The sequence below is a fragment of the Vicia villosa genome, linkage group LG6, assembly GCF_029867415.1.
Source record: "Vicia villosa cultivar HV-30 ecotype Madison, WI linkage group LG6, Vvil1.0, whole genome shotgun sequence".
In the NCBI taxonomy this organism is placed as follows: Eukaryota; Viridiplantae; Streptophyta; class Magnoliopsida; order Fabales; family Fabaceae; genus Vicia; species Vicia villosa.
In genome coordinates, this window is record NC_081185.1 from 124,538,367 (window position 1) to 124,564,217 (window position 25,851).

Genomic DNA, 25,851 nt, shown 5'->3' on the forward strand with positions numbered 1-25,851 from the left:
GTTAGAGCACGAGTTCGAACAGTACAAGGACAAGTATGAGGTCCAGAGCGGCATAGTGGAGGACCTCGTCAAAGAGCAGAATAAGGTCGCGGACTTGGAGGTCGAGGGAAAAAGGCTCCGCGAGCGAATTGCTGAGTTGGAGAGGGCTCATCTCCCTGCTGCCGAGGAGGATGAAGACGAGAAAGCCTTGGTGACGCGTTCTCAGCTTTTGGGCAAGGTGAGGGAGTTGGAGGTCGACTGTGTTGCTACCTTGGGGGTCGGTTTCAAAGCTACAGTGGATCAGCTGAAAGTCCTCAATCCGCGCCTGGTGACGAAGGGCATTGGTCCCTATCATAAGGTCGTGGACGGGCGAATTGAAGCAAACCCGGAGTTCGAGGACTGGGAAGACGAGCAAGAGCCCCTGGGTGAGGACAACGGTGCCGAGGATGAGGATGGCGATGTTTGACCTGTTTAACTTTGGTTGTGGCCTGTGTGCCAGTTTTGCGGCCTGCGTGCCCATGTTTTGTGGCCTGCGTGCCAATGTTTTGTGGCCTGCGTGCCAATGTTTTTAATGGGGCAATGCCCGGATAATGTTTGTAATATCTGGATTTCCCGGCCAGGTTGGTCGGATTTTAATACCATTCAGCATTTTATGCTTCAACATTTATTTGTGTTTATCTGATTTTATCGTTGGATATGTTTGATGTTTATGCTCGAATTATGTTTGTGCTCGACCGAGGTTTATAGCCCGGGCGTGTATTGTACGGTCCGGGTGCACAGAGCGGGTGTGCGCTGCAAACGAGCTCGAGGCTGCGAGCTGGGGTTCTACCGTGCTGGTACTTCCGCGAAGGGTCTGTGCGATAGGCCCGTCGCGTGGTCGGCGCTGCCTCTTGCTAAGGTTACCTGACCGATGCTGTCGTGGAACATGCGCGCTTGTACCAGGGCGCGAGTCCTTGCCCAGCCTTGTCTCATGTCCGCTACGAGTGGCCGGGCGGTGTTAGGATGTTTCTAACTGTAGTATCGTCTGAGTTTTTCAGCGTTCCAAGGTCGAGCTAGTTTTTCGCCGAGAAGGTTCTCGAGGTAATACGCACCGTTTTCGGTTTTATCGTATACTCGGTACGGACCTTCCCAGTTCGGGGCTAGTTTGCCTTCGCGCGAATCTTTCATGTTTCGGCGGAGGACCAAGTCTCCGATTTCGAATCCGCGTTTGATAACTTTAGTGCTATGGCGCAAGGCTATCTGTTGTTTCAGTTTTGCTTCACGGAGGGAGGATCCTGTTCGGATTTCCTCGGCCATGTCGAGCTCTTCTCTCATAGCTTCGTCGTTTAGTTCTTCCTCGAGAGGTGACTCAGTCCGACGAGATGGTTCTCGGATCTCCACGGGGATCACGGCTTCGGTGCCATAGGTTAACCTGAACGGCGTTTCGCCCGTGGTCGAATGTGGGGTCGTCCTGTACGCCCAGAGGACGCTGTGTAGCTCTTCGACCCAAGCTTTTTTCGCCTCGCCCAGCCTTCTCTTCAACCCACGGAGAATGACCCAGTTGGCGGCTTCCGCCTGTCCGTTGGTTTGGGGGTGCTCGACCGAAGTGAAGTGCTGCTTCGTCCCGAGTTTGGCCACGAATTCCTGGAATTTTCTGTCCGTGAACTGGGTGCCGTTGTCGGTTATTATCGCCTGTGGGACTCCGAATCGAGCGAGTACGTTCCGCTTGTAGAATCGGAGTACGTTTTGGGATGTGATTTTAGCGAGCGCTTCAGCTTCTATCCATTTCGTGAAGTAATCCACAGCGACCACCAGGTATTTGTTTTGATAGGATCCGACCGGGAAATGTCCGAGGAGGTCCATTCCCCACGTGGAGAAAGGCCAAGGTGAGGAGAGAGATTTGAGCTCGTTCGGTGGAGCCAGGTGCATGTCAGCGTGACGCTGGCATTTGTCGCATTTCTTGACGTATTCCTTGGCGTCCCGCTGCATGATCGGTGTTAGGTGCCAAATATTGTTAATATTTAGTTTAATTAGTGGCACCTTTGAACCGATTTTATCGAGTATGCTTTTAATTCTTTGAAGTTTTAGATAATTATTTATAGTTTACAATTTTTAGCTTTCATTTTAGGTTAATTTGTGTTTTTAGTCTTGATTGTGTAGGTTTTGGCCAATTTTGGGATGTTTGGAGCTTGTTTTGAGCTTGACAAGAGAGTGCCTGGCAGAAGTATGCGCGCGTCGCGCGGGCATGTGGGCGCGTCGCGCCCTGGGAAAGAAATTGTGAAGCTTCATCCAGAGATCTGCGCGCGTCACGCGCATGGGCGGTTTATATTTTATAAGTGTAATGGCGCGTAGCACGCTGGAGGGCGCGACGCGCCCTGGACAGATTTCAGAAAAACTATATAAAGAGGTTTTCAGATATTTTGAAGGTTGTTGGTTGATTTTGAGAGCTTAAGAACACTTGTCTACTGTAGCAAACATAGAGTTGAAGATTGGAAGCCTTGATCGTTGATTAATCGCCTTTGATGCTTGTTGATCTTCATCCTTTCCTTCTTGTGCAAGCTACCATTCTCATGGATAGCTAAATCCCTTTTGTATCAAGATAAGATGTAATCTTCCTAGCCTTTTGTATGTTTTTCTTGTGAATATATGTATATGAACAAGTGATGATCAATATAGATGGTTTAGTTTGTTTATTAAAGCTTTTCTTTGGTATAAATGTTTGAGACATCAATGTTTGTATCTAGACCTAACTCATCATCTTTCAAACTATAATTTGCAGACATGGATTTAGAGTTTGATGTTTACTAAGTATCGGTTTTAAAACGTTATTTGTATTGTTTAAACGGTGGAGAAATCGTCGGTTAAACAATACGGTAAATCTAGCTATATCGTTGCGGACACGGACGATATAGGTGTCGATACGTAATTATATTGATCGTTAGCAAGTTCATAAGCGTATATTTATTAGGAAACATACAAACTTAGGTCGATGAAATCGAATCTTGATGCATTTTCTTTAACTTAGAACTTTCATTAATTTACTCTTTGCTACTAAAATTGAATGATCTTTTGCAAACCTAAAACTAAAGTAACATTAACTCAAGACAAAATAGGCTATAGAACGGCGGTGATATCGCAATAATCCCTGTGGATACGATATAAACGAAAAGTACACCACAATACTCTTCCAACAAAATGGCGCCGTTGCCGGGGATTGTTGTTTAGATATTGCAAGCATTGCAATAGTTTGTTTTGTATTGAGTCTTATAATTAATATCTTGTTTCTAAATTTATTTTCCTTGTGTTTGTTAATTTGCTTGGTTAGTTTTTCAGATTACAGTTTATGCGAGGACGTATACCTGCAGATCAACTCCTTTTTGATCCTGAGATTGAGAGGACTGCTCGTAGAGAGAATAGCAAAACTCGTAGGAGGAGACAACTAGCTAGGGAAAGAAGACAACAACAAGAAGCATCTTCTTCTTCAACTCCGGTTGAAAACTTGGTTGAGGAAGAAATGGCTGCGGATCCTCCAGCTCGAGGGCCATGTGTTAACAGCCCTCGTCTCAATGCACAATTTGCTCGTGATCAGGCCAATGGAAGAAACTCCGAAATGAAGACGGGGTTACTTCAATTATTATACCAAAACCCGTTCACAGGGGCAGATCACGAGGATCCATTTACTCATCTAACAAAGTTCTACGAGATCGCCGGAACAATTGGTGCTCCGGAAGACCAAGAAGAACAGGTGTTCAGGAGACTTTTTCCTCATTCCTTAATTGGAAAAGCTAAGGAATGGTACCTTGATCAACCAAATAATGTCATGACAAATTGGAACGAGTTAGAAGAGAAGTTCTTGGATCGGTTCTTTCCTCACAATAGGTTCATGGAAGCGAAAACTTCTATTGCGGTGTTCTCTCAAGGTTCGAATGAATCTCTCAATGAAGCATGGGAGAGGTTCAAGTCCATGGTTCGAAAATGCAAAGGTCATGGGTTTGATGAATTATCTCAAATCCATATCTTTAGAAATGGACTCCAACCTCAACCAAAAACTCTTTTAGATGCTACCGCGGGTGGTTCGTTGATGTCAAAAACTGCGGCAGAAGCAATTGCTATCATTGATAGGAAGGCTTTGAATGATCATCAAGGGCAACACAACCGTAGTGCATCGCAAAGAAAACCGGGAGTTCTTGAATTGAATACTAGTGATGGAATACTTGCTCAAAACAAGTTATTGACACAACAAGTAGAATTGCTCACTCAACAAATGTCAAAACTCCCTCAACAAATCAAAGAGATAAATGGGAGCCCTTCTAAAAATCAACATGTGATGTGTTGTGAATTGTGTAGGGGTGACCATCAAACAGGTTTTTGTCCTCCACCGGGTGAAGAGGTGAATTATGTGTCTAATCCTAATCAAGTTTATGGTGGGAGACAACAACAACAACAACCTTACAACAATAACCAAGGTTACCAACAAAGAGGTAATCAAGGTTATCAACAAGGATGGAGGCCAGAAGCGGGCCCATCGAATCGTCAAAATCCTTATCAAGGTGGTTACAATCAACAACCTCAACAAACAAAGCTTTCAATCGAGGACACTCTAAGCCAATTCATGCAATTGCAAATTGCAAGCCAAAAGAGTACGGATGCCGCAATAAAGAACCTTGAAACTCAAGTTGGGCAATTGTCAAAGCAACTTGCCGATCAAAACAAAGGTCCTTTTCCGGCTACTACACAAGAAAATCCTCGTGAGCATTGTAAGTCAATTCTAACTCGTAGCGGTAGAAATATTGATATGGGTGTAGGAGAGATAGTTGAGGAGGAAATTGTTGAGAGTGAAAAAGATAGGGCGATTGAAGTAGAAAAAAATGTTGAGGGTGATTTAGTTGAAAATGAGAAAGAGAAAGAATTAGTGGAAAAAGAAACTCTTGAGAAAGTTGTAGAAAAAGAGAGAAAAAAATTGAGTGTGAGTGAGAAGGGAAAGAAGAAGGTGGAAGATTCTATTCAAGTGAAGAAATTACCTTACCCTCCCGGTACGTCAAAGAAAGAAGATGCAAAGCACTATGCTCGGTTCTTGGACATTTTTAGCAAGTTGCAAATCAATGTTCCTTTTTCCGAGGCATTAGAGCAAATGCCGATGTATGCAAAATTCATCAAAGACATCATCACTAAGAAGAGAAGATTCTTGGATCCGGAGGTAGTAACGGTGAGCTCTTGTTGTAATGCGTTAATTCAACGCACTACTCCGATAAAATCAAATGATCCTGGGCGGGTAACCTTACCGGTGTCTATTGGAAATGTTCACATAGGCAAATGTTTGGTAGATACCGGTTCTAGCATTAATTTGATCCCATTGTCTATGGTGAGAAGATTAGGAATCAACGATTTGAAGCCGACAAGAATGACGTTATCATTAGCGGATAAATCCACAGCTCATCCTCATGGAGTTGCTGAAGACTTGCTTGTCAAGGTTGACAAATTTTGGTATCCTGTTGATTTTATTGTCATAGACATGGAAGAAGATCCTGAGATTCCATTGATCTTAGGAAGGCCTTTTATGAAGACGGCCCGAATGATGATAGATATTGATGATGGCTTAATGAAATTAAGGTACCAAGATGAAGAATTATGTCTTGATCTCTTTGAAGCCATCAAGCATCCGAGTGATGAGGATGATTGTTTTAGAATCGATGCTACCGAAAGGGCTATTATGAAAGTGGAGAATCAAATGCACTTGTCGAATCCTCTTGAGAAGACTTTAATGGAAGCTCTTGAAGTTCTCACCAAAGATCAAGAGAAGGAAATTGAAGATTGCTTGAGAAATTTAGAGGCTTGTGATGAGATGAATCCATTTGAAACTCAAATTGAAGAGTTGAAGGATGAACCTAAAGTTGAAGAGCAAAAGGTGGAGTTGAATGTGTTACCGTCTCACTTGAAATACGTGTTTCTCGGTGACAATTCTACTAAGCCGGTTATCATTAATAGTGGTTTGTCTAACAAGGAAGAGCATCGATTGAAGGAAGTGTTGACAAAGAATCAAGAAGCAATAGGATGGGTTTTATCCGACTTGAAGGGTATTAGTCCGGCCTATTGTATGCATAAGATTATGTTAGAAGATGATTTTCGACCCGTGGCACAACCTCAAAGGAGATTTAATCTAACCATGAAAGAAGTTGTTAGAAAAGAGGTTGTGAAGTTATTAGAGGCGGGGATGATTTATCCCATCTCTGATAGCGAATGGGTGAGCCCGGTGCATGTGGTTCCTAAGAAGGGTGGATTGACAGTTGTGAGAAATGAGAAGAACGAGTTGATTCCTTCGAGAGCGGTGACTGGGTGGCGTATGTGTATAGATTATAGGAGGTTGAACCAAGCAACAAGAAAAGATCACTTTCCATTACCTTTTATGGATCAAATGTTAGAGAGGTTAGCCGGAAGAAATTTCTATTGTTTCTTGGATGGTTATTCGGGATACAATCAAATATCAGTGAATCCGGCGGACCACGAGAAAACTGCTTTTACATGTCCTTTTGGCGTTTTCGCATACCGAAGAATGCCATTTGGACTATGTAATGCTCCTGCAACATTTCAAAGGTGCATGCAAGCTATCTTCTCAGATTTGATCGAGAAAAGCATTGAGGTGTTCATGGATGATTTTTCTGTGTACGGGTCGTCATTTGACTTGTGCTTGAAGAACCTTGATGTGGTGATGGAGAGATGCATTGAAACAAATTTGGTTCTCAACTGGGAGAAATGCACTTTCATGGTGACGGATGGGATTGTTCTTGGCCACAAGGTTTCTTCAAAGGGGCTTGAGGTCGATCCTGCAAAAATCGAGGTTATTGAAAAGCTTCCCCCTCCGGTGAATGTGAAAGGCATAAGGAGCTTCTTGGGACATGCTGGGTTCTATAGAAGATTCATCAAGGATTTCTCCAAGGTCGCAAAGCCTTTGAGTAGTTTGCTCAACAAAGGTATGGAATTTAATTTTGATGAATCATGTCTAAAAGCTTTCCTAGAACTTAAAGCAAATTTGACTACCACACCCATAATTGTCGCTCCTAATTGGTCGCTTGAGTTTGAACTCATGTGCGATGCGAGTGACTATGCGGTTGGTGCGGTCTTAGGCCAAAGGAAGAACAAACAATTCCATGCTATACATTATGCGAGCAAAGTTTTAAATGAGGCACAGGTTAACTATGCCACTACCGAAAAAGAATTGCTCGCAATTGTATTTGCATTGGAAAAGTTTCGCTCTTACCTCATTGGTTCTAAAGTGGTGTGTTACACTGATCATGCCGCAATCAAATATCTTCTCACCAAGCCTGATTCAAAACAGAGGCTTATTCGGTGGATTCTTTTGCTTCAAGAATTTGATCTTGAAGTGAAAGATAAGAAAGGTACAGAAAATTTGATTGCGGATCATTTGTCTCGGTTAGTGAATACCGAGGTGACAAACAATGAAAAAGAAGTGAGGGAAGAATTCCCCGATGAAAAACTGTACATGGTACAAGAAGTTAGACCCTGGTTCGCAGATATGGCTAATCATAAAGCATCTGGCTGGATACCGGAGGATCTAACTTGGAATCAAAGAAAAAAGTTTTTAAACGATGCTAATTTTTATGTTTGGGATGATCCTCACTTGTTTAAGTTGAGTAGTGACAATCTGTTGAGAAGATGTGTCGCGAATGAGGAGACAAAAAGCATTTTGTGGCATTGCCACAATTCGCCGTATGGTGGTCATTTTAATGGTTTGCGTACGGCCACAAAAGTCCTTCAATCGGGATTTTGGTGGCCTACTTTGTTCAAAGATGCTTACCACCATGTTGCCTCATGCGACAGTTGTCAACGAACTGGTGGAATAGGGAAAAGAGAGGAAATGCCCCTCCAAAGTATTGTAGAAGTAGAAGTATTTGATTGTTGGGGCATTGATTTTGTTGGACCATTCCCTTCCTCAATGTCAAATGAATACATCTTGGTAGCTGTGGATTACGTGTCTAAGTGGGTGGAAGCGATTGCTTCACCCAAAGCGGATGGTAAGACCGTGATAAAGTTTTTGAAGAAAAATATATTTTCGCGGTTTGGCTCGCCAAGAGTGATAATTAGTGATGGTGGATCTCATTTCTGTAATGCTCCGCTTGAAAAAGTGTTGGAGCAATATGGAGTAAAGCACAAGGTAGCTACTCCATATCATCCACAAACTAATGGGCAAGTTGAGAGGACCAATAGAGAGATTAAGAGAATTCTTGAGAAAACTGTGTCTAGCTCTAGGAAGGATTGGTCAATGAAGTTAGATGAAACCTTGTGGGCGTATCGGACCGCTTTCAAAGCACCGATCGGTCTTACACCATTCCAAATGGTGTATGGTAAAAGTTGCCACCTTCCCGTAGAACTAGAACATAAGGCATATTGGGCCTTGAAGCTTTTGAATTTTGACCACAAGTTGTGTGGAGAGAGAAGAAAAATCCAACTTAATGAGTTGGAAGAGATGAGATTGCATGCCTATAAGTCTAATTCGATTTACAAGGAAAAGACCAAATTCTATCATGATAGTAAGGTTAGAATGAAGGACTTTAAGGTAGGGCAATTAGTTTTACTCTTCAATTCCCGGTTAAGACTTTTTCCGGGAAAGTTGAAGTCTAAATGGTCCGGACCGTTTTTGGTCAAAGAGGTTAGAAGCCATGGGGCTATTGTGATAGAGGACCAAAAATCAAACCAAGAGTGGGTAGTAAATGGTCAGAGGTTGAAGGTTTATCGAGGAAGCGATTTTAATCGTGAAACTTGTGTTTTATCGTTTGGCGATCCTTGATTGCCTTTGACCGTCGAGCTGACCGACGTTAAACAAAGCGCTCTTGGGAGGCACCCCAAGTTGTATATATTCACTTGTATTTGTGTTCTTTGTGCAGGTGGGATTTTTGAGTTGTCGTCGAGCCAGAAACGATCTACCGGTATTTTTGGGCGTGCTGAAACAATGCAGTTTTTCTGCTGTTTCTGGTGTAGCGCGCGTCGCACCCATAAGCGCGCGTCGCACCCATAAGCGCGCGTCGCGCGCTTTGTGAACTCAAGGACCCCTTTCAGGCAGAGATGAGGGCGCGTCGCGCCTATTCTGCGCGCGTCGCGCGCTGTACGTATTTTTGAAAAAAAATAATTCTGTTTGGGCCCACCCATGCTGGGCCCGACCCGGTTTCGTGGCAGAAGAGGTTCTTAGGGTTTTTTGGAGGTTTTGCCTCCATTCTTCCCTTTCTCCTCTTTGTTCAAAGAAAAGAAAAAACACAACACACACTTGTTCATTTAGATTGTTGCATTTCCTCACTATTTTTGTCTCTCTACCATCATCAATCATCAAGGTATGTTCTATCTTCTTCTCTATTTCCATTAAATTAGTTTTAGTTATTAGATTTTTAGATTTAGGAATATTTTGAATAATTTTGAAAAACTAGGGTAGGAGACAATCGTTTAATGTATCTTTTGCTTTCTGGAACCTTTGGAAGGGAGGAGAAGCCAGTCTCCTCTTCTGTTTTATAGTTTTTGAAGGAATTTTTCTGGGTTTCGCAGGGCGCGCGTCGCGCCCTGTTCAGCGCGCGTCGCGCCCTGGGTTAAACTTTGAATTTTTTTATGCATTCTGTGAAGTTGTATAGGGTCTGTTTTGTGATTGATGATGAATGTGGATTGATGTAGGCTATTAAAATAGAGGTTATGCTAACTTTGCTTCAATTTTTGTGTGTTTTGTTTGATTTGAAATTGCGCAGGAATGACACCCTTTTTGAAGAGAAAGAAGACTGGTTCTGGTGAGGGATCTTCCTCACAAGCTGGCAGGTTTGATCGGACGAAGTTTCTAGGTCCGGAGCAAGAGGCGAGGTACCATGAGCTCGAAAGCCGAGTTGTGTGGAGTGAACGCACTGTGGTTCCTATTGACCACGGCCTCTTCCAAAGGGCGTGGACTGCTTTGTCTGAAACATGCTGGGACAAGTTGTTCACTCCACCAAAATTCTATCAGGTGGAGATTGTCAGAGAATTCTACGCAAATGCCTTGCCTCCGAGCGGTTGGTCAGGTACTGAAGCTTACCCGTTTAAAACATGGGTGAGAGGTAAGGCCATTGATTTTAGCAAAGAGGCTATTTTTGATTTTCTGGATAACCCTCTTGCTTTGGTAGAAGAGTGCCAGTACCATCCCAGGTTGAATAGAGGAAACTGGGACGTGGAGAGTATAAGGGAGAGGATTTGCAGGACTGGTTTCACCTATACTCTGACTAAAGCTGGGCTTCCAAAGACTTTTACTCGTAGTCAGTTGACGGAGGAGGCTCAGTTGGTGACTTCGGTGGTCCTTTACAACATTAGGCCACGGAGTCACACTTCCTCCCTCACCATTGATACGGCAGGTTTGGTTCAGGGTATTTTGGAAGGTGATAACATTGACGTGTCTTAGATCGTGGCAAATGAGCTGAAAAGAGTCGCCCTGAATGGGACTCTTCATGGAGATGGGGTGAAATGTAGGTTGATTTTTCCTGGTTTAATAATGGGTTTGTGCAGGAAGGCTGGTGTCCGGTTCCCATCTGGTGGCATGATCCCCATGGATGGTGTGATAGATGATATTTTTGCTAACAGGTACTGTTTACCTGGAGGTCGTCCTTTCGGTGCTGCTCAAAGTGCATCTGACCTTCCCGATGCTTCTCAAGCTGTTCCGGTTGCTGCTGCACCGCCTGCTGGTCCTCAGTATGGTGATGCAAGTGATTGGAACTATCAGATGCATATGGCGCATCAGAGAGCGTTTATGTTTTTGCAGGATTCTATCCGGCAGCTTTCTCTGCAGCAGCAGCCTGTTGGTACTCGGGATGATTTATCTGCTTATGCTTCATGGCCTGAGGGCAGGCCAGATCCTGAGGAGGGGATGGCTGATGATGAAGAGGATACTTCCGATGCGGAGTAGTTCTTCTGCTTTATTTTTATCGCTTTATTTTTATTGTTTTTAGTTTTATGTTAGAACAATTTTTACTTTGTTTTTAATTTTGTTCCATCCTGGTGGATGAGGTACTTTGAAAGGCTAAGTTTACGCCTTTGGATAGTTAACACCGGTTTGGTGTGGTTTCTTCTTATATATATAAGTTCAGTTTACTTTATTTATCGCATTTTTTTTTAGTATTTATATTTAAGATATAATTAATTTTGATGAGTTGTCCTGATGATTAATTAGCTGGAACACGACTTTTTGTTGTCACAATGAATTTGGGTGATGCAACACAATTTGAGTGGTGATGATATAAGTTGAAAACTGTACGTGCAAGGTACATCCTTTATCGTTTTGTTTATCAAGTACCGTTGATTCTGATGCTTTTAAATTGTACAAATTAGTTGTCATTAATTCCTGTTGATAAAATTAGTTCAATTGTGAATCATTTTAGCCTAGCTGTAGTTGTGAGGAGACTTTCCACTGTGTAGATATATAATAAATTGTGCTGGATACCAGCAATGTGCGCTTTAACTCGTTTTTATTATGATTAATCTTGCATTTATTATTAAATTGTGATAAGCATGAAAGTGATCAAGGCGTTTTGTTCTGCATTACGAGTATAACTTCTCTACCATATATAACCTACCCGGTGAGTGTGTGTGCATTTGATAACCATTTTGAGCCGTTTTTGCCAAGATTCAATCGGTATCAATTCCTTGTCTATATTTGCCGATTTTTGATCTGAATCTTGATGATTTTCTTTCAACCTTGAAGAGCACCATTAATTGTGGTTAGGAATGATTCCTTTTCGCCTTAGAATAGAGAGCATTCGTGATTATGTGGTGGTAATATTCAAGTTGGGGAGAATAAAAAAAAATTTTTTTGGTTGTATTGGTAATGAGAAGTAAATAAGTGATTGCTCAAGAGAAAAAAAGAAAAAGAAAAAGAAAAAAAAAAACTTTGTATAGAGCTAGTCCTTTAAAATAAAAAGGTGAACTCTTGAGCAATAATGTTGTATGATCTGTTGATAAAGAGGTGTGGATGTAAGTGTATTTGAATGCTCTCTTAGGTATTGACCCTTTCGATTCAATGGCCGTGAGATATGACACTTCGTTGTTAACCAAGCCAAGCTACAACCCGAAAGTCCTTAGTGATTCATGCTTATATACTTTTTATTTATTCTGTGCTTAGATGAGTTCATAATTAATTCGGTATGTTTGCGTCATTGTCTGGTGAGTGTTAGGATCCTCCATTTTTGTTCTCTCAGAGGGAAGTGCGTAGGTGTGATTCATTTTTGAACTTCTTTTGCTTTTGGAATTTTTTGACATAAAATTTGTATATGAGGATTAGCATTGTTATCATGGTGCTTCGATGCAAACTGGTAAGGATTGATCTTTCTGTACTGTTGGAATTTGAACCACTCAATTGTTCTTGTTTCTGCTTGATTGTTTCATTTGTGAAATTTTGTGTTCCCGGTAATTTATCATTGTTTTGTTTGAGGACAAACAAGAGTTTAAGTTGGGGAGAGTTGTTAGGTGCCAAATATTGTTAATATTTAGTTTAATTAGTGGCACCTTTGAACCGATTTTATCGAGTATGCTTTTAATTCTTTGAAGTTTTAGATAATTATTTATAGTTTACAATTTTTAGCTTTCATTTTAGGTTAATTTGTGTTTTTAGTCTTGATTGTGTAGGTTTTGGCCAATTTTGGGATGTTTGGAGCTTGTTTTGAGCTTGACAATAGAGTGCCTGGCAGAAGTATGCGCGCGTCGCGCGGGCATGTGGGCGCGTCGCGCCCTGGGAAAGAAATTGTGAAGCTTCATCCAGAGATCTGCGCGCGTCACGCGCATGGGCGGTTTATATTTTATAAGTGTAATGGCGCGTAGCGCGCTGGAGGGCGCGACGCGCCCTGGACAGATTTCAGAAAAACTATATAAAGAGGTTTTTAGATATTTTGAAGGTTGTTGGTTGATTTTGAGAGCTTAAGAACACTTGTCTACTGTAGCAAACATAGAGTTGAAGATTGGAAGCCTTGATCGTCGATTAATCGCCTTTGATGCTTGTTGATCTTCATCCTTTCCTTCTTGTGCAAGCTACCATTCTCATGGATAGCTAAATCCCTTTTGTATCAAGATAAGATGTAATCTTCCTAGCCTTTTGTATGTTTTTCTTGTGAATATATGTATATGAACAAGTGATGATCAATATAGATGGTTTAGTTTGTTTATTAAAGCTTTTCTTTGGTATAAATGTTTGAGACATCAATGTTTGTATCTAGACCTAACTCATCATCTTTCAAACTATAATTTGCAGACATGGATTTAGAGTTTGATGTTTACTAAGTATCGGTTTTAAAACGTTATTTGTATTGTTTAAACGGTGGAGAAATCGTCGGTTAAACAATACGGTAAATCTAGCTATATCGTTGCGGACACGGACGATATAGGTGTCGATACGTAATTATATTGATCGTTAGCAAGTTCATAAGCGTATATTTATTAGGAAACATACAAACTTAGGTCGATGAAATCGAATCTTGATGCATTTTCTTTAACTTAGAACTTTCATTAATTTACTCTTTGCTACTAAAATTGAATGATCTTTTGCAAACCTAAAACTAAAGTAACATTAACTCAAGACAAAATAGGCTATAGAACGGCGGTGATATCGCAATAATCCATGTGGATACGATATAAAGGAAAAGTACACCACAATACTCTTCCAACAGTCGGCCAATAATAGCCGGCTCTGAGGGCTTTCCGAGCTAGTGACCGCCCGCCGAGGTGCTGGCCGTTGATTCCGCCATGGAGCTCTTGGAGCACCTCCAGTGCTTGCGAGGCAACGATACATTTAAGGAGGGGAATGGAGAAACCTCGTCGGTACAGTTTGTTTTCGAGGATAGTGTATGAACATGCTCGTCTTTTAATTGCTGAAGCTTCTTTCGCGTCGGCGGGGAGCTCGTCTTTCGCGAGGAAGTTGTACACTGGGGTCATCCAGCATTGGTTGTCTCCGATGGCGAATATCTGTAGAGCTCGCGCGCTTTCGCCTATACTTGGCCTGGGCAGAATTTCTTGGATAACTGATTTGTTTCCCCCTTTCTTTCTCGTGCTCGCAAGTTTTGATAGTATGTCGGCGCGCGAGTTGTGCTCTCGGGGAATATGCTCGACTTCTGCTTTGGCGAATTTTTTCATCTTGTCCTTGACGAGTGCGAGATATTCGGCGAGTATGTCGTTTTTGGCCTGGTAGTCGCCGCTGACGTGTGATGCGACGAGTTGGGAATCCGTATAGATCTTGATCTCTCGTGCGCCTATGTCCTCGGCGAGTCTCAGGCCGGTGAGGAGGGCTTCGTACTCGGCCTGGTTGTTGGATGTGTTGAAAGATAGGACTAAGGATATTTCTATGATAAGTCCCTCGTCGTTTTCCAAGATAATGCCTGCCCCGCTGCCCGAGCTGCTCGAGGCGCCATCTACGTAGATGGTCCATTTGTCCTTGGTCATGTCGGGCGAGTCGGCGATAGAGGTCATCTCGGCTACGAAGTCCGCCAGTGCCTGTGCTTTTAGTGCCTTCCTGCTCTCATACTGTACGTCGAATTCCAAAAGCTCGAGGGACCATCTTAGCATTCTGCCGGCCATGTCTGGTCGGCTGAGGAGTTGCTTGATGGGTTGGTCCGTCCGAACAAAGATTGTGTGGGCGAGGAAGTAGTATCGTAGCCTTCTGACCGCTATTACTAGGGCCATGGCGACTTTCTCGATCTGTTGGTATCGCACCTCGGGTCCTTCTAAGGCTTTGCTGGTGAAATATACGGGTTTTTGTCCGTCTACGGTTTCTCGGATCAGTGCCGCGCTGACTGCCTCGTTTGAAACGGCTAGGTAAAGGTACAGAGGCTCGTTGTCGTCTGGTCGAGAAAGGACGGGCGATTCGGACAGTACTTGCTTAAGGTGTGCAAGTGCTTGCTCGCATTCTTCGGACCATTCGAAGGCTGCTTCTTTGCGTAGCAGCTTAAAGAAAGGGAGGGCGTGCTGAGCGGATTTCGCGACGAAGCGTGATAGTGCAGTGAGCATCCCGTTTAAGACTTGGATGGATTTTTTATTGTTAGGAGTAGGGAGTTCAGAGAATGCTCGACATTTATCCGGGTTGGCCTCTATTCCCCGTTCAGTCAGATAGAAACCGAGGAACTTGCCTGCTCGGACGCCGAAGGTGCATTTCTCTGGGTTGAAGCGCATCTTGCAGGATCTGGCCTGCTCGAATACGCGCTCGAGATGGGAGGTGTGGTCGGTATCTTCCCGAGATTTGACGATCATATCGTCCATGTATACCTCGAGGGTGTCGCCGATCTCCCTTCGGAACACTTTGTTCATCATCCGTTGATACGTGGATCCTGCGTTTTTGAGGCCGAAGGGCATTACGTTGTAGTAGTAGTTGCCCGACTCGGTCATAAACGCCGTGCATTGCTTATCGCTCCTCGCCATGGGGATCTGGTTGTAACCTGAATAAGCATCCATAAAAGACAATAATTTATAGCCGGCCGAGTTGTCGACCAGTCTATCAATGTTTGGTAAAGGATAGGCGTCTTTTGGACATGCCCGGTTAACATCAGTATAATCAACACACATTCTCCATTTTCCATTAGATTTCTTAACAAGTACAACGTTTGAGAGCCAAGTTGAATACTTGGCCTCGGAAATAAAATTTGCCTCTAGGAGGTCTTTTACAGCTTTCTCGGCAGCCTCCGCTTTCTCGGGAGACTGCCGACGCCTACGTTGAACTACGGCTTTTGCGGCTGGATCGATGGAGAGGTGGTGGCAGGCGACCTCGGGGTCGAGTCCGGGCATTTCCGCGGCGCTCCAGGCGAACAGATCAGCATTGGCTCGAAGGCAGGCTATGAGCTGCTTCCTCGGAAGGTCTGGGATGCCCTTACCGATTTTTACTGCTTTGTCGGGGTTTTCGCCCAAGGGGACAAGCTCGAAATCTCCGTCCGGAACTGGTCGGAAGGGGTGAGGTGACTTCGACCGCGTCTCTTCCCCAGTTTTTGGTTCTTCCTCTGCAAACCGGGCATCCAGGTCGACTGAGCTGACGTTGGTTGTCTGATGCTGGTCTTCTCGAGGATGCTTGTCTTCGGCCCTTGGCTTTTTGTTGGAGCTGGTCGGTGGAGCGATCAGTTCTAATCCTTTGACGGAGGCGTCGAAGATTCTTCTGGCTGCTTCAATATCGGCGTTGATGGTGGCCACTCGTCCTGTCCTCGTGTAGAACTTCATCTTCAGGTGGACAGTGGAGGGTACGGCGGTCAGTTCGGCCAGAGTGGGGCGTCCGATGATGCAGTTGTACAGAGTTTTGCAGTCGATCACCAAGAATCTGGTTTTGACTTGCCTAGAAACCTCCCCTTCCCCGAAGGTGACAATCAGCTCGACGTAACCCCATGGTTTAGTGGTAGCTCCGTTGAAACCTTGAAGGTCTGAACCCACATAGGGAGTGAGATGTGAGTCGTCCAGCTGGAGTGTCTGGAAGAGGTGGGAGTACATGATGTCGACCGAGCTGCCTTCGTCGACCAAGACCCGTCGGACGTCGAAGTTCGCCATTCTAGCTCGGACGAGCAGGGGGATTGTGGCGTTTGGAGCTCCGCCGGGCAGTTCCTCCAGGTAGAAAGTGATGGGTTCTGACTTTCCCCGGAACTTCCGCAGTGTGGGGCCGAGGTCCGCGTTGGCGCTGAGCAACTCATCAAACTTTCTCTTGACTGAACTGATGGTGAGGGAGCCTGGATCTCCGCCGTTGGAGACGACCATGGTGAACAGAAAATTTTCCCATTTGCTAAGTGCGGTGAGGATCCCGGCTGATGGCACGAAATCCTCTGGGCGAGTGACGGACAGTGCTACTTGTAGGGGCCTGTTATCCGGTGAATTTCCTTCGTCAGAGTTTCTGTGGTCGTCCCTTCGGGAAGGTTCCCCTTTCTGCGTGTATTTTGAAAGGCGGCCCTCCTTGATCAGTGTTTCAATTGCATCTTTGAGGTGGATGCATTCTTCGGTCAGATGGCCGTGACTTCTATGGTATTTGCAATACTTTGATTTGTCGGTTCCCGGCCTTGCGGGGTTCGACTTTGGGGGCCTGATGTTTGATTTCTTGAAGTCGGTGTTCTGGCATTCGGCCAGGATCCTCTCCCGCGAGGCGTTCAGAGGGGTGTAGTCATTGAAGCGACCATATGATCCTCGGCCCTCTTTGATGTCGAGAGATCTGTCGTCTTTCCTTTTTTCATGCCCTCTCTTCGAACCTGGGTGTTCGTAGTTTGAACTGCAAGCGGCGTCACTGCCTCGCGAGGCTTTGATGGCAGCAGCCTCTCCTTCCTCGAACGCGATGAACGCTTGAGCTTTGCGAAGGAGGGCGTTCATGGAGTGGACCTTTTCAATCTTAATGGCCTTCTTAAAGTCACTGCCGGGGAGAAGTCCCCGTTCTAAGAGGTATCTCTTCATGTAGTCTTCTGTTTGTACTTGGACGGCCTCCTTGTTGAACCTGTCGAGGTAATCCCGAAGAGGTTCGTTGGGCCCTTGTATCACAGCCTCGAGATTGGCCTCTGATTTCGGCTGTCGCCGGGAGGCTGTGAAATGGCTCAGGAAGAGTTCCTTGAGGTCGGTCCAGGAATGGATGGAGTTGGGGCGGAGGTTTCTGTACCAAGTCATTGCTCCCTTCCTGAGGGTGGTCGGGAAGATGCGGCACTTGATGGAGCCCTTGACGACGTGGTAATCCATGACCGCTTCGATGCTCCGAATATGGTCGTCGGGGTCAGTGGTTCCATCATACTGGTCCAACGCCGGAGGCTTTTCCATCCCTCGAGGAAGGCGGGCTCTTCGGATGTCCTCGGACAAAGGGCTGCGGAAGTCCTCTTCGTCGCTAGGTCTTGGTGAAGTTGAATGTCTGCCTCGCCGGGGTCTTTCCTGGTCATTGTTGGGACCGGCGCGATTATCCCAAGGAGAGGGACGCTCGCGGGGTTTCAGCACAGCCTTGGAGGGGCCCTGATGACCCTGCTCGGGGGAGAGGCTTCTTGCTTCAGTGGCCTCTGGTCTCTGATTCTTCCTGCTCTTTCTTGGAGGAGAGCGGGAATATGACCTCCGACGGCGGTGTCTTCTAGGTGGGGAGCGTGAAGAAGATGGGGAACGCCGACGGTGCCTCCACGGAGGTGAGCGCGAGGAGGAATAGGAGCGTGACCGGTAACGTCTCTTTGGAGGGGAGCGGTACCGTCGCTTCCTTTCCAGCTCGTGGATACGGTCGTCCTGAATTCGGAGGAGGCTGTTTGTCTTTTGCAGTTCTTTGAGCAGGCGGACAGTGATGGGATCAGTGCCCTCGGGGATGTCGAGCTGTTCCTCCTCTTCTACATGACGGGTCCTCTGTCTCTCGGAGGTGTGAGTGAATGAGGAAGCGGCGTGCCCGTCTCTGGCGTCGGTCTCATTCTCGTTCTGGGGGCGTTCAGGTCCATTGTGGGTTCGGGCTTGTTCGTCTTCCCCGTTCTGAACGTGTCCCTCGGGAGGGTTTTGCTCGACATTCTGGACCTGTTGGAGGCCCTGCAGCTGCTGGATGTTCTGGACCCGCTGCCTCCCAGGTTGTGAGGTCTCATGCCTCGGCCTTCTCTGTCCGGCAAGGGCATGTTGTGGTTCTTCTTGCCGACGACGATTCATCACCTCGCGGGTGGAATCTTCGATCAGATGTTCTAGGAGGAAGGGATCGGAGCTTGGGATGTTGTTGTTAGCCATGACGATCGTGAAAGGTTATGCTTTGATCTTTGTTAAAGAAGGGGGAGCAAGATTCCCACAGACGGCGCCACTGATCGTACCTGATTAGAAGAATCGTCAAGGCAGCAGAATCTGGCTTGGAGAGCAAGATGGGGGGGGGTACCTGCAAGGTTCTCCGATGCTTAAGTTAGTAGCTATCAGAGAATGAGGGTTGAGAGTGAAGAATAGAATACCTGACCCTCTAGTGAAGAGGGTATTTATAGCCCCCAGCGCTGGGCCAAGGTTCCCTAATTGGGCCAGATCCAATTGGAGGCCCACGTGCTAGGGAACTGCCAGAACGTCCCGTGCTAGGGCTGAGTCAGCAGAAGACTCACGTTCTGGATGCACATAGCGTAGGGTTCGGAGATGGTTGACCGAATCCTTCGCTGAGACGTGACGCGTGGTCTTCGCGCGTGGATAGCTCTTGGTGGTTATCCAGTGAGTGGGCCCAAAAGATTGGGGCCTGCTCGGCCGGAGTCTTCGCGCGGGGGCAGCCCTTAACGGTTGCCCAGCAATTGGGCCCAAGGGAATTGGGCCTGCTCGGCTGGTAACAAGGGTTGGGCCTGCTCGGCCTAGTCCAGAACAGGTTCCATTGCAATACATATGTTATTCAAGTGCATAGAAGCAAAAAAGAAATCAAATCAAAAGGTCTGGGGCGAGGGGGATTCGAACCCCAGGCCTTGGGCACGCGCAACACACAAACACTCTTTACCACTGGGCTATAACGATTTAGTCGTTTATAAAACAACCATCATTCAAAATAAAATAAACTTCCACTCTGAATTTGAATTTTTGCGCGCCACCACCATTGTCATCTTCAACCTCAAGCTCTTATATTTTTGAAATTCTGAACTCTCTCAATTCTCAACCATTTGCAAAGATGTAAAGACCAAACTTGTTCTAAATTCTCTCACGATTTCAAATATGTAACTAACATGAATTTATATTAACTACATCTACTGAATTATCTAAAATACGTGAAGAACCCTAAAATTTGAATTTTAAATTAAATGGCCATACTGAAGTATAAATGACTGATGATAGAGGGTTTTTAATCCTCTGATGATGCTGAATGAAATGGTATCGAGCTTTAACCAAAAAAGTACACGAATTAAAGAGGTGGGGTTGAGAAACTTACCTCTGAAAATGGAGGTTGTGAGGACGATAGAGAACACCTGGGCTTGTATGAATGATCCTAAAAGCTTCCTTGGGACTCAGTGATGCTAACTGAATACTTATTATGACTTGAATACCTCAGAATTACTCCACCCGACCCCTTCGATTTGAGCTTCAAGTGAACATGGAGGTTGATGAATTTGCAGTTACAGATGAGCTGCAACCATCTGGATAGCTTCACCACACCCTAAGGAACGTGTTTGAACACTTAGATTCGCTTGGCACCTTCTGAATTACTCCATGGACCTCCAACTGCATAAGCTCCAAAACGAGAGCAACAATGGTGTTCCTCCACTTACAAAAGTGATCCAGGTGCTTGGATCACCTCAAATGAACCCCTTTGAGATGTTAGAATGCTTACTTTTCAAAGAAGAGCTCTGGTTTGAAGAAAGTGATTCTTCTTGCCAAAGAACTTTGAAAAACCATAAGCATGAGGGAGAAAAAGAGAAAGCAAGAATTGGAGTTGCTTTGGTGTGTCTAATACTGAGGAATGCACTTGTATTTATAGGCAAATGGATGCAGAGCAATTGGATGTAGTGAGCTTGCTTAATGAGGTTAACTTGGTACCTAAAGCATGAAGAAATTTCAAAGAATATCCAAGTGCGATCATTGCATTTTCGAGCTAGCTCCCTATCCATTGATTCCATCTGATCTTAGGGGACATTTCTGATGCAGAATGAGCTCTAAATTGTTGGTGGGAAGATTCCTTTGATGATTCATCAATTTGCCATAAATTCCCAAATGTAATCATTACATAGTCACATGTTCTTGTTTTGGGAATCTTCTTCAATCTTCATGCTATGATGAAAGTGAATGCATGGCATGTTTGCAGATGTGTTATGGGTCGTGTAGCATCCATAAGTGAGGCTATATGCACAAAATTGCAAAGTTCCAAAATGATGCTTGACCTATAATTTTACTTCATGAGGCCAACTTTGAACAAGCATAACTCCTAGCTCAAAATGAATTTGGAGAAGGTTGAGCACAATTTGGAAAGCCCTAAACATTTACTTCAAATCATTAGTTTGGGGTTTCTTCAGAATCCTTTGGGAAATTTGTGAAAAATGAGGCCAAAGTTGGAAGAAAACTAAGTCAAAACACTTAGAAAATTTTTCTAAGTTTTTATGACCTAAAACTTCAAAATTCTCAAATCTCTTAAATGATTGATTTCTTGAAAAAAGTTGCAATGTAAGATGTTGTTTTATTTTGCAAGACCTACAACTTTCATGTTGGAAGTTTTTTGAGTTGTGTAGGTGAAATTTTGAGTTCCCACAATGCCCTTAAAAACCCTAATTCCCGACTTTTTGATCCTTGGTGAATTTTCTTGAATTTCTTTGGTCAAATGACTTTAATAATCATATATTGATGATATTGATCCTTAAAAGTCATGGTTTGACCAAAAACCTTAAAAGTCAAAGGTGGTCCTATACAGTTGACTTTTTCAGATGAAGTGGGATTTTAGACTTTTGTGATGAACCATGTAACACCCTGGATTTCCGCTTACCCCGCAGGGCTTCCGGCCTACCAAGCATGTCACCAGCTTAATCAATAACCCCCCTAGGTCCGCTTACCGGCTGCCCAGGAAATATTGTTTTTGCCTCCCGCAGGAATCGAACCATGTACCTAGGGGTTAAGTACATATTCATAGCAATTCCTGCTACCAATTGACCAGCTCAAGTGGTAGCAGGAATTGCTATGAATATGTACTTATCCCCTAGGTACATGGTTCGATTCCTGCAGGAGGCAAAAACAATATTTCCTGGGCAGCCGATAAGCGGACCTAGGGGGGATTATTGATTAAGCCGGTAACATGCTCGGTTGGCCGACACGGTTGATGCGTGCAGCGGAAATCCAGGGTGTTACATTAAAAAGGCGCCTTTTAATGTAACACCCTGGATTTCCGCTTACCCCGCAGGGCTTCCGGCCTACCAAGCATGTCACCAGCTTAATCAATAACCCCTCTAGGTCCGCTTACCGGCTGCCCAGGAAATATTGTTTTTGCCTCCCGCAGGAATCGAACCATGTACCTAGGGGTTAAGTACATATTCATAGCAATTCCTGCTACCACTTGACCATGGTGTTACAAACCAAGTCTTCCTCCTCAAATGAATGATATGAATGGACTATGTTGAGGTAATAGAAGTTCTTGAACCATGTTTTGAGTTTTGGATTCATGTCCTGATTAAAAGTCAACTATCCAGGTGAATTAGGTCAAAAACCCTAATTGTCGACCAGATGAAATTGATGATTGTGGTTCTTGAATTGAGGTGTAATGCCCAATGGATGTTGTTATATGGATCATTTGAGGATGATTGAAGCCTTTGAGTAATGCCCTTGAGATTTTTAGGGTTTCCCAAATGTGATCCCTGATTTTAGTCCTTGATGGGCTCAAAACCCTAGACTGGTGAAGTAAGCAATCCTGAGTCTAGGTGATGGGTATCTAATCAATCATAGGTGAATAGAATGAAGCTTTTGAGTCCCATGGTTGTGTTAGAAACCATCCCTTTTACTGATTGATCCTTTGCCTGAGCTCTTTTATTCCTGAACACCCCCGACTAAGTACCAGATGAATAAGTGACTGCTCTGAGTATCTGTTTTGACTTTGATGAAAAGTTTAAAGATATGACATCTCAGGGGGGTCAAAATTAGGGTATGACAACATGAATAAGAACAATATGATATATGGATTATGCGCATCATGGTATATTATGAATCATGTAAACTTGCTATATGATACCTTAGGAATCAAATGGAACGAATAAAAAGCCTTGAAAGCTGCTGGAACGAGGAATCCTATTTTTCCACTTTCTTTTATTTTCTTCTCTTGAAAACCCTAGCTGCCTTGTACTCCAAATTTTGTCCTCATGTATTATGAATGTTTGTATATATATAGAGGATTGAATTAGGGTTGAAAGTTTGGAATCAAATCATGTCATTGATGAGAAAAAAAATTGAGAATATTTGATTGGAAATATGATGCAATCTTTCTATTTTAGCTCCATTCTCTTTCCAATTTATTTTTCCACGAATTTTTGGATGGATTTGGACTTGATTTGGTCAATGAGGCATTCACATGATTTTATTTGAATTTATTTGGATTTTATTTTGATTTTATTTGATTTAAAAATGAATTTATATGAATAAATTCAAACATAAATAAAATAAAACCATAAAATATAATACAAATGGTCCTTGGGCCTATTTTGATCTTAAAACCACGTGTGTAATCCATAATCCATGGCCTACTACTTAAAAACACAAAATTCTTCACTTTGCATTTCATGCACTTCCTCAAAATTGCCCAACTTGTGCATGCCACAACTCCTTCAATTTTTATTGTATGGAAGTGTTCTAGGACTTTTTGGAAAGCCCAAGATATCCTCTACAAGCCACTTTGGAACCTTTTTTCCATTTGGAGATTTTATCTTGAAGATATGGCTCTTGACAAAAAACAGCTTTTTGCGAGCTTCTAGAAGGGCCTATAATGTTTTGACTTATATCTCTTAGGCGGAAGCATTTCATGACCTTGGGCCCAACATCAAATTTTTATAGAATTGAATTTCCTTGAGAATGAGCTTTGATTGGGGAATTTGTGAGAAAGTGAGAGAGATATGATCAGTCAAAGTTTGGTTGACTTTTGCTTAGAACCCTTAATTTAGCAACTTGTCCTTTTGTGGATTTCTGATATTTTCTTGATGAATCATGATCAACCTTTGATCAAATGATGAATCTAACATTAAAATGTTGATGTTGACCAAAAATCAAGAATTTTGACTGTACTTTGACCACAGTTGACTTTTAGGTCAAACTAGTCGACTGTTGATCTTTTGAGCAGTTGTTTGATCAATCTTGTGAACCAGGGCTTGAAAGTTGAGGTGAGGATCCTTTGAATCATATGAGAGGCCATGAGTTCCATTTGAGGCATCAGAAGTTGATTTTACCTTGAGAAGAACAAAACCCTAGTTGGAGGGTAGTTGATTAGGAGAGTGTGCATTCAATCAAGTCCTGTGCTTCTGACATTCAGCTGAGTTTAAATATGAAAATATGGTGGGCAAATTTTGGGGTATGATATGGTCTATGAGGAAAACAGAAATTTTGACATTTGAAAATAAGATTTTTTTGGTCTCAAATAAAGATAATTGTTAATTAAAATAAAATAGAAATTTTGGTGATAATGGCCCATGAGAAAAATAGAAACTTTAACATGTTAAAATAAGAATTTTGTGTCTCAAATAAAGACAATTATTAATTAAAATAAAATATGTATTTTGCTTATAGTGGTCTGTGAAAAAAATAGAAATTTTGACATTGAAAAATAATTTTTAATATTCATAAAATAGTTATGTTTTTGGTTTCATTTCATTAAAAAAATTTAATTTATTTATTTATTTTTGTTTTAAAAAATATAAAAGAGAAGAAATAGATATAGTGGTGATAGTGGCCCGTGAAAAAAATAGAAACTTTAACATTTAAAAATAAGAATTTTGTGTCTCAAATAAAGACAATTGTTAATAAAATATGTATTTTGCTTATAGTGGTCCGTGAAAAAAAAATAGAAAATTTGACATTTAAAATATTTTTTAATAATTATGAATAATTTTTAATTATCATAAAATAATTATGTTTTTGGTTTCATTCCATTAAAAAATTTAATTTATTTATATATTTTTGTTTAGAAAAGTAAAGAAGAGAAAAAAAATGGAGAGAAAATTAAAATAAAAGTGAAAAAGTGTAGGAAAGAGAAATGTTAGTAAAATTTGAAATTTGAACTTTAAAAAAGAAATGGAGTCACTTGTCATGTTTTTGTTGATTTAGAATGAGAATAATAGATACATTATGTTATTACTAAAAAGTCCTTGATATAGTATAAATATTATTAACATTAAAGGGTAATATAGGATATTTGGTGGCATCTTTCTTTAATGAATAAAAAAAAATAGTTGAATAGTTGATTGATTGTCGCAATGGTGATTATAAATAGCAAAGATACTAACACATCTTAATTCTCAATTTTTTTTATTGAATTTGTCAAGTTATACATTTATTTAATTGATGTATTATACATGTCTAATTGTTTTGCTACCATTTTTGTTAAGAATTTGTTTTTCTCAAATTTATTGGATTTTAAAATGATCAATGAACAACTAATGTTATTGTCATCTTTGTTGGGATGCTACACTTTGATAATTTGTAGGCTAATTTTATTAGTTATTATAGTTTTGATAGAGTTTCAATTTTCTTAATTGCCAATGGCCATGTCACATGTTAAAATTCAAATGAAATTATCAAATATAATTTGTGAACAAGTTTGATCTCTACAAACTCAATACTCTTATTTTATTTGAAAACTTGATTGATTCTTAAATTTGTGTGCACCTTCATATAATTTGTTAAGGGATAGACTGATAGTGATATTATAAGCACACATTCTTTGTATATTTTGTGCAATGGCTTCTTTGCTCATAATGGTAGTTATGTAGCTAGCTATTCTCTTTATTTCGTTTTTCCTCTTGTGATATGATCCCCTTATCCCCTATCCTATCGGTTGCATTTTCCCTTTCGAAACTCTATCATCCTCATTGTTTCGCATCTTCTAACCACCATCACAATTTAGTTACTTTTGTTTATATTTTTTGATAAGATTAATTTTATCTCTATTGAGTTTATATTTTAGTGTAATTGAACTTATCAGCTAGAGTAGTGGTTGTGTACCTATTTTAATTATAATGAAAATGATGTTTTAATTTGATACGATAATATTTTTACTTCTAAGATTTTATTTTGAAGTTTGGATGAGATATACGGAACAGCTACCTGCACACACAGCAGGTGTTGAGAAGTGTGTTTGTTGACCATTGTAGCGACGTGGTTCCCACGTCACTACATTAAATGCTTTTTTTTTAAAATTTAATACGCAGGAGCTATTTGATTTTATATAATTAATTTATTTATATAATAAAATTAATATATAATAAAATTTATATAATAAAATATATAAAATAAAATTTATATAATAAAATA

At 42.3% G+C, this 25,851-nt stretch overlaps 1 protein-coding gene across 1 annotated transcript; it reads right to left on the reverse strand.

The window, feature by feature from the left end:
* Window positions 1-15,352: 15,352 nt before the first annotated feature.
* On the reverse strand, window positions 15,353-18,636 carry LOC131614592 (uncharacterized). The gene is made up of 2 exons (XM_058886156.1): window positions 17,690-18,636; window positions 15,353-15,386 (listed from the first exon to the last, which is right to left on the reverse strand). The coding sequence occupies exons 1-2, from the start codon at window positions 18,634-18,636 to the stop codon at window positions 15,353-15,355; spliced, it is 981 nt and encodes a 326-aa protein (XP_058742139.1).
* Between the last annotated feature and the right edge of the window lie 7,215 nt (window positions 18,637-25,851).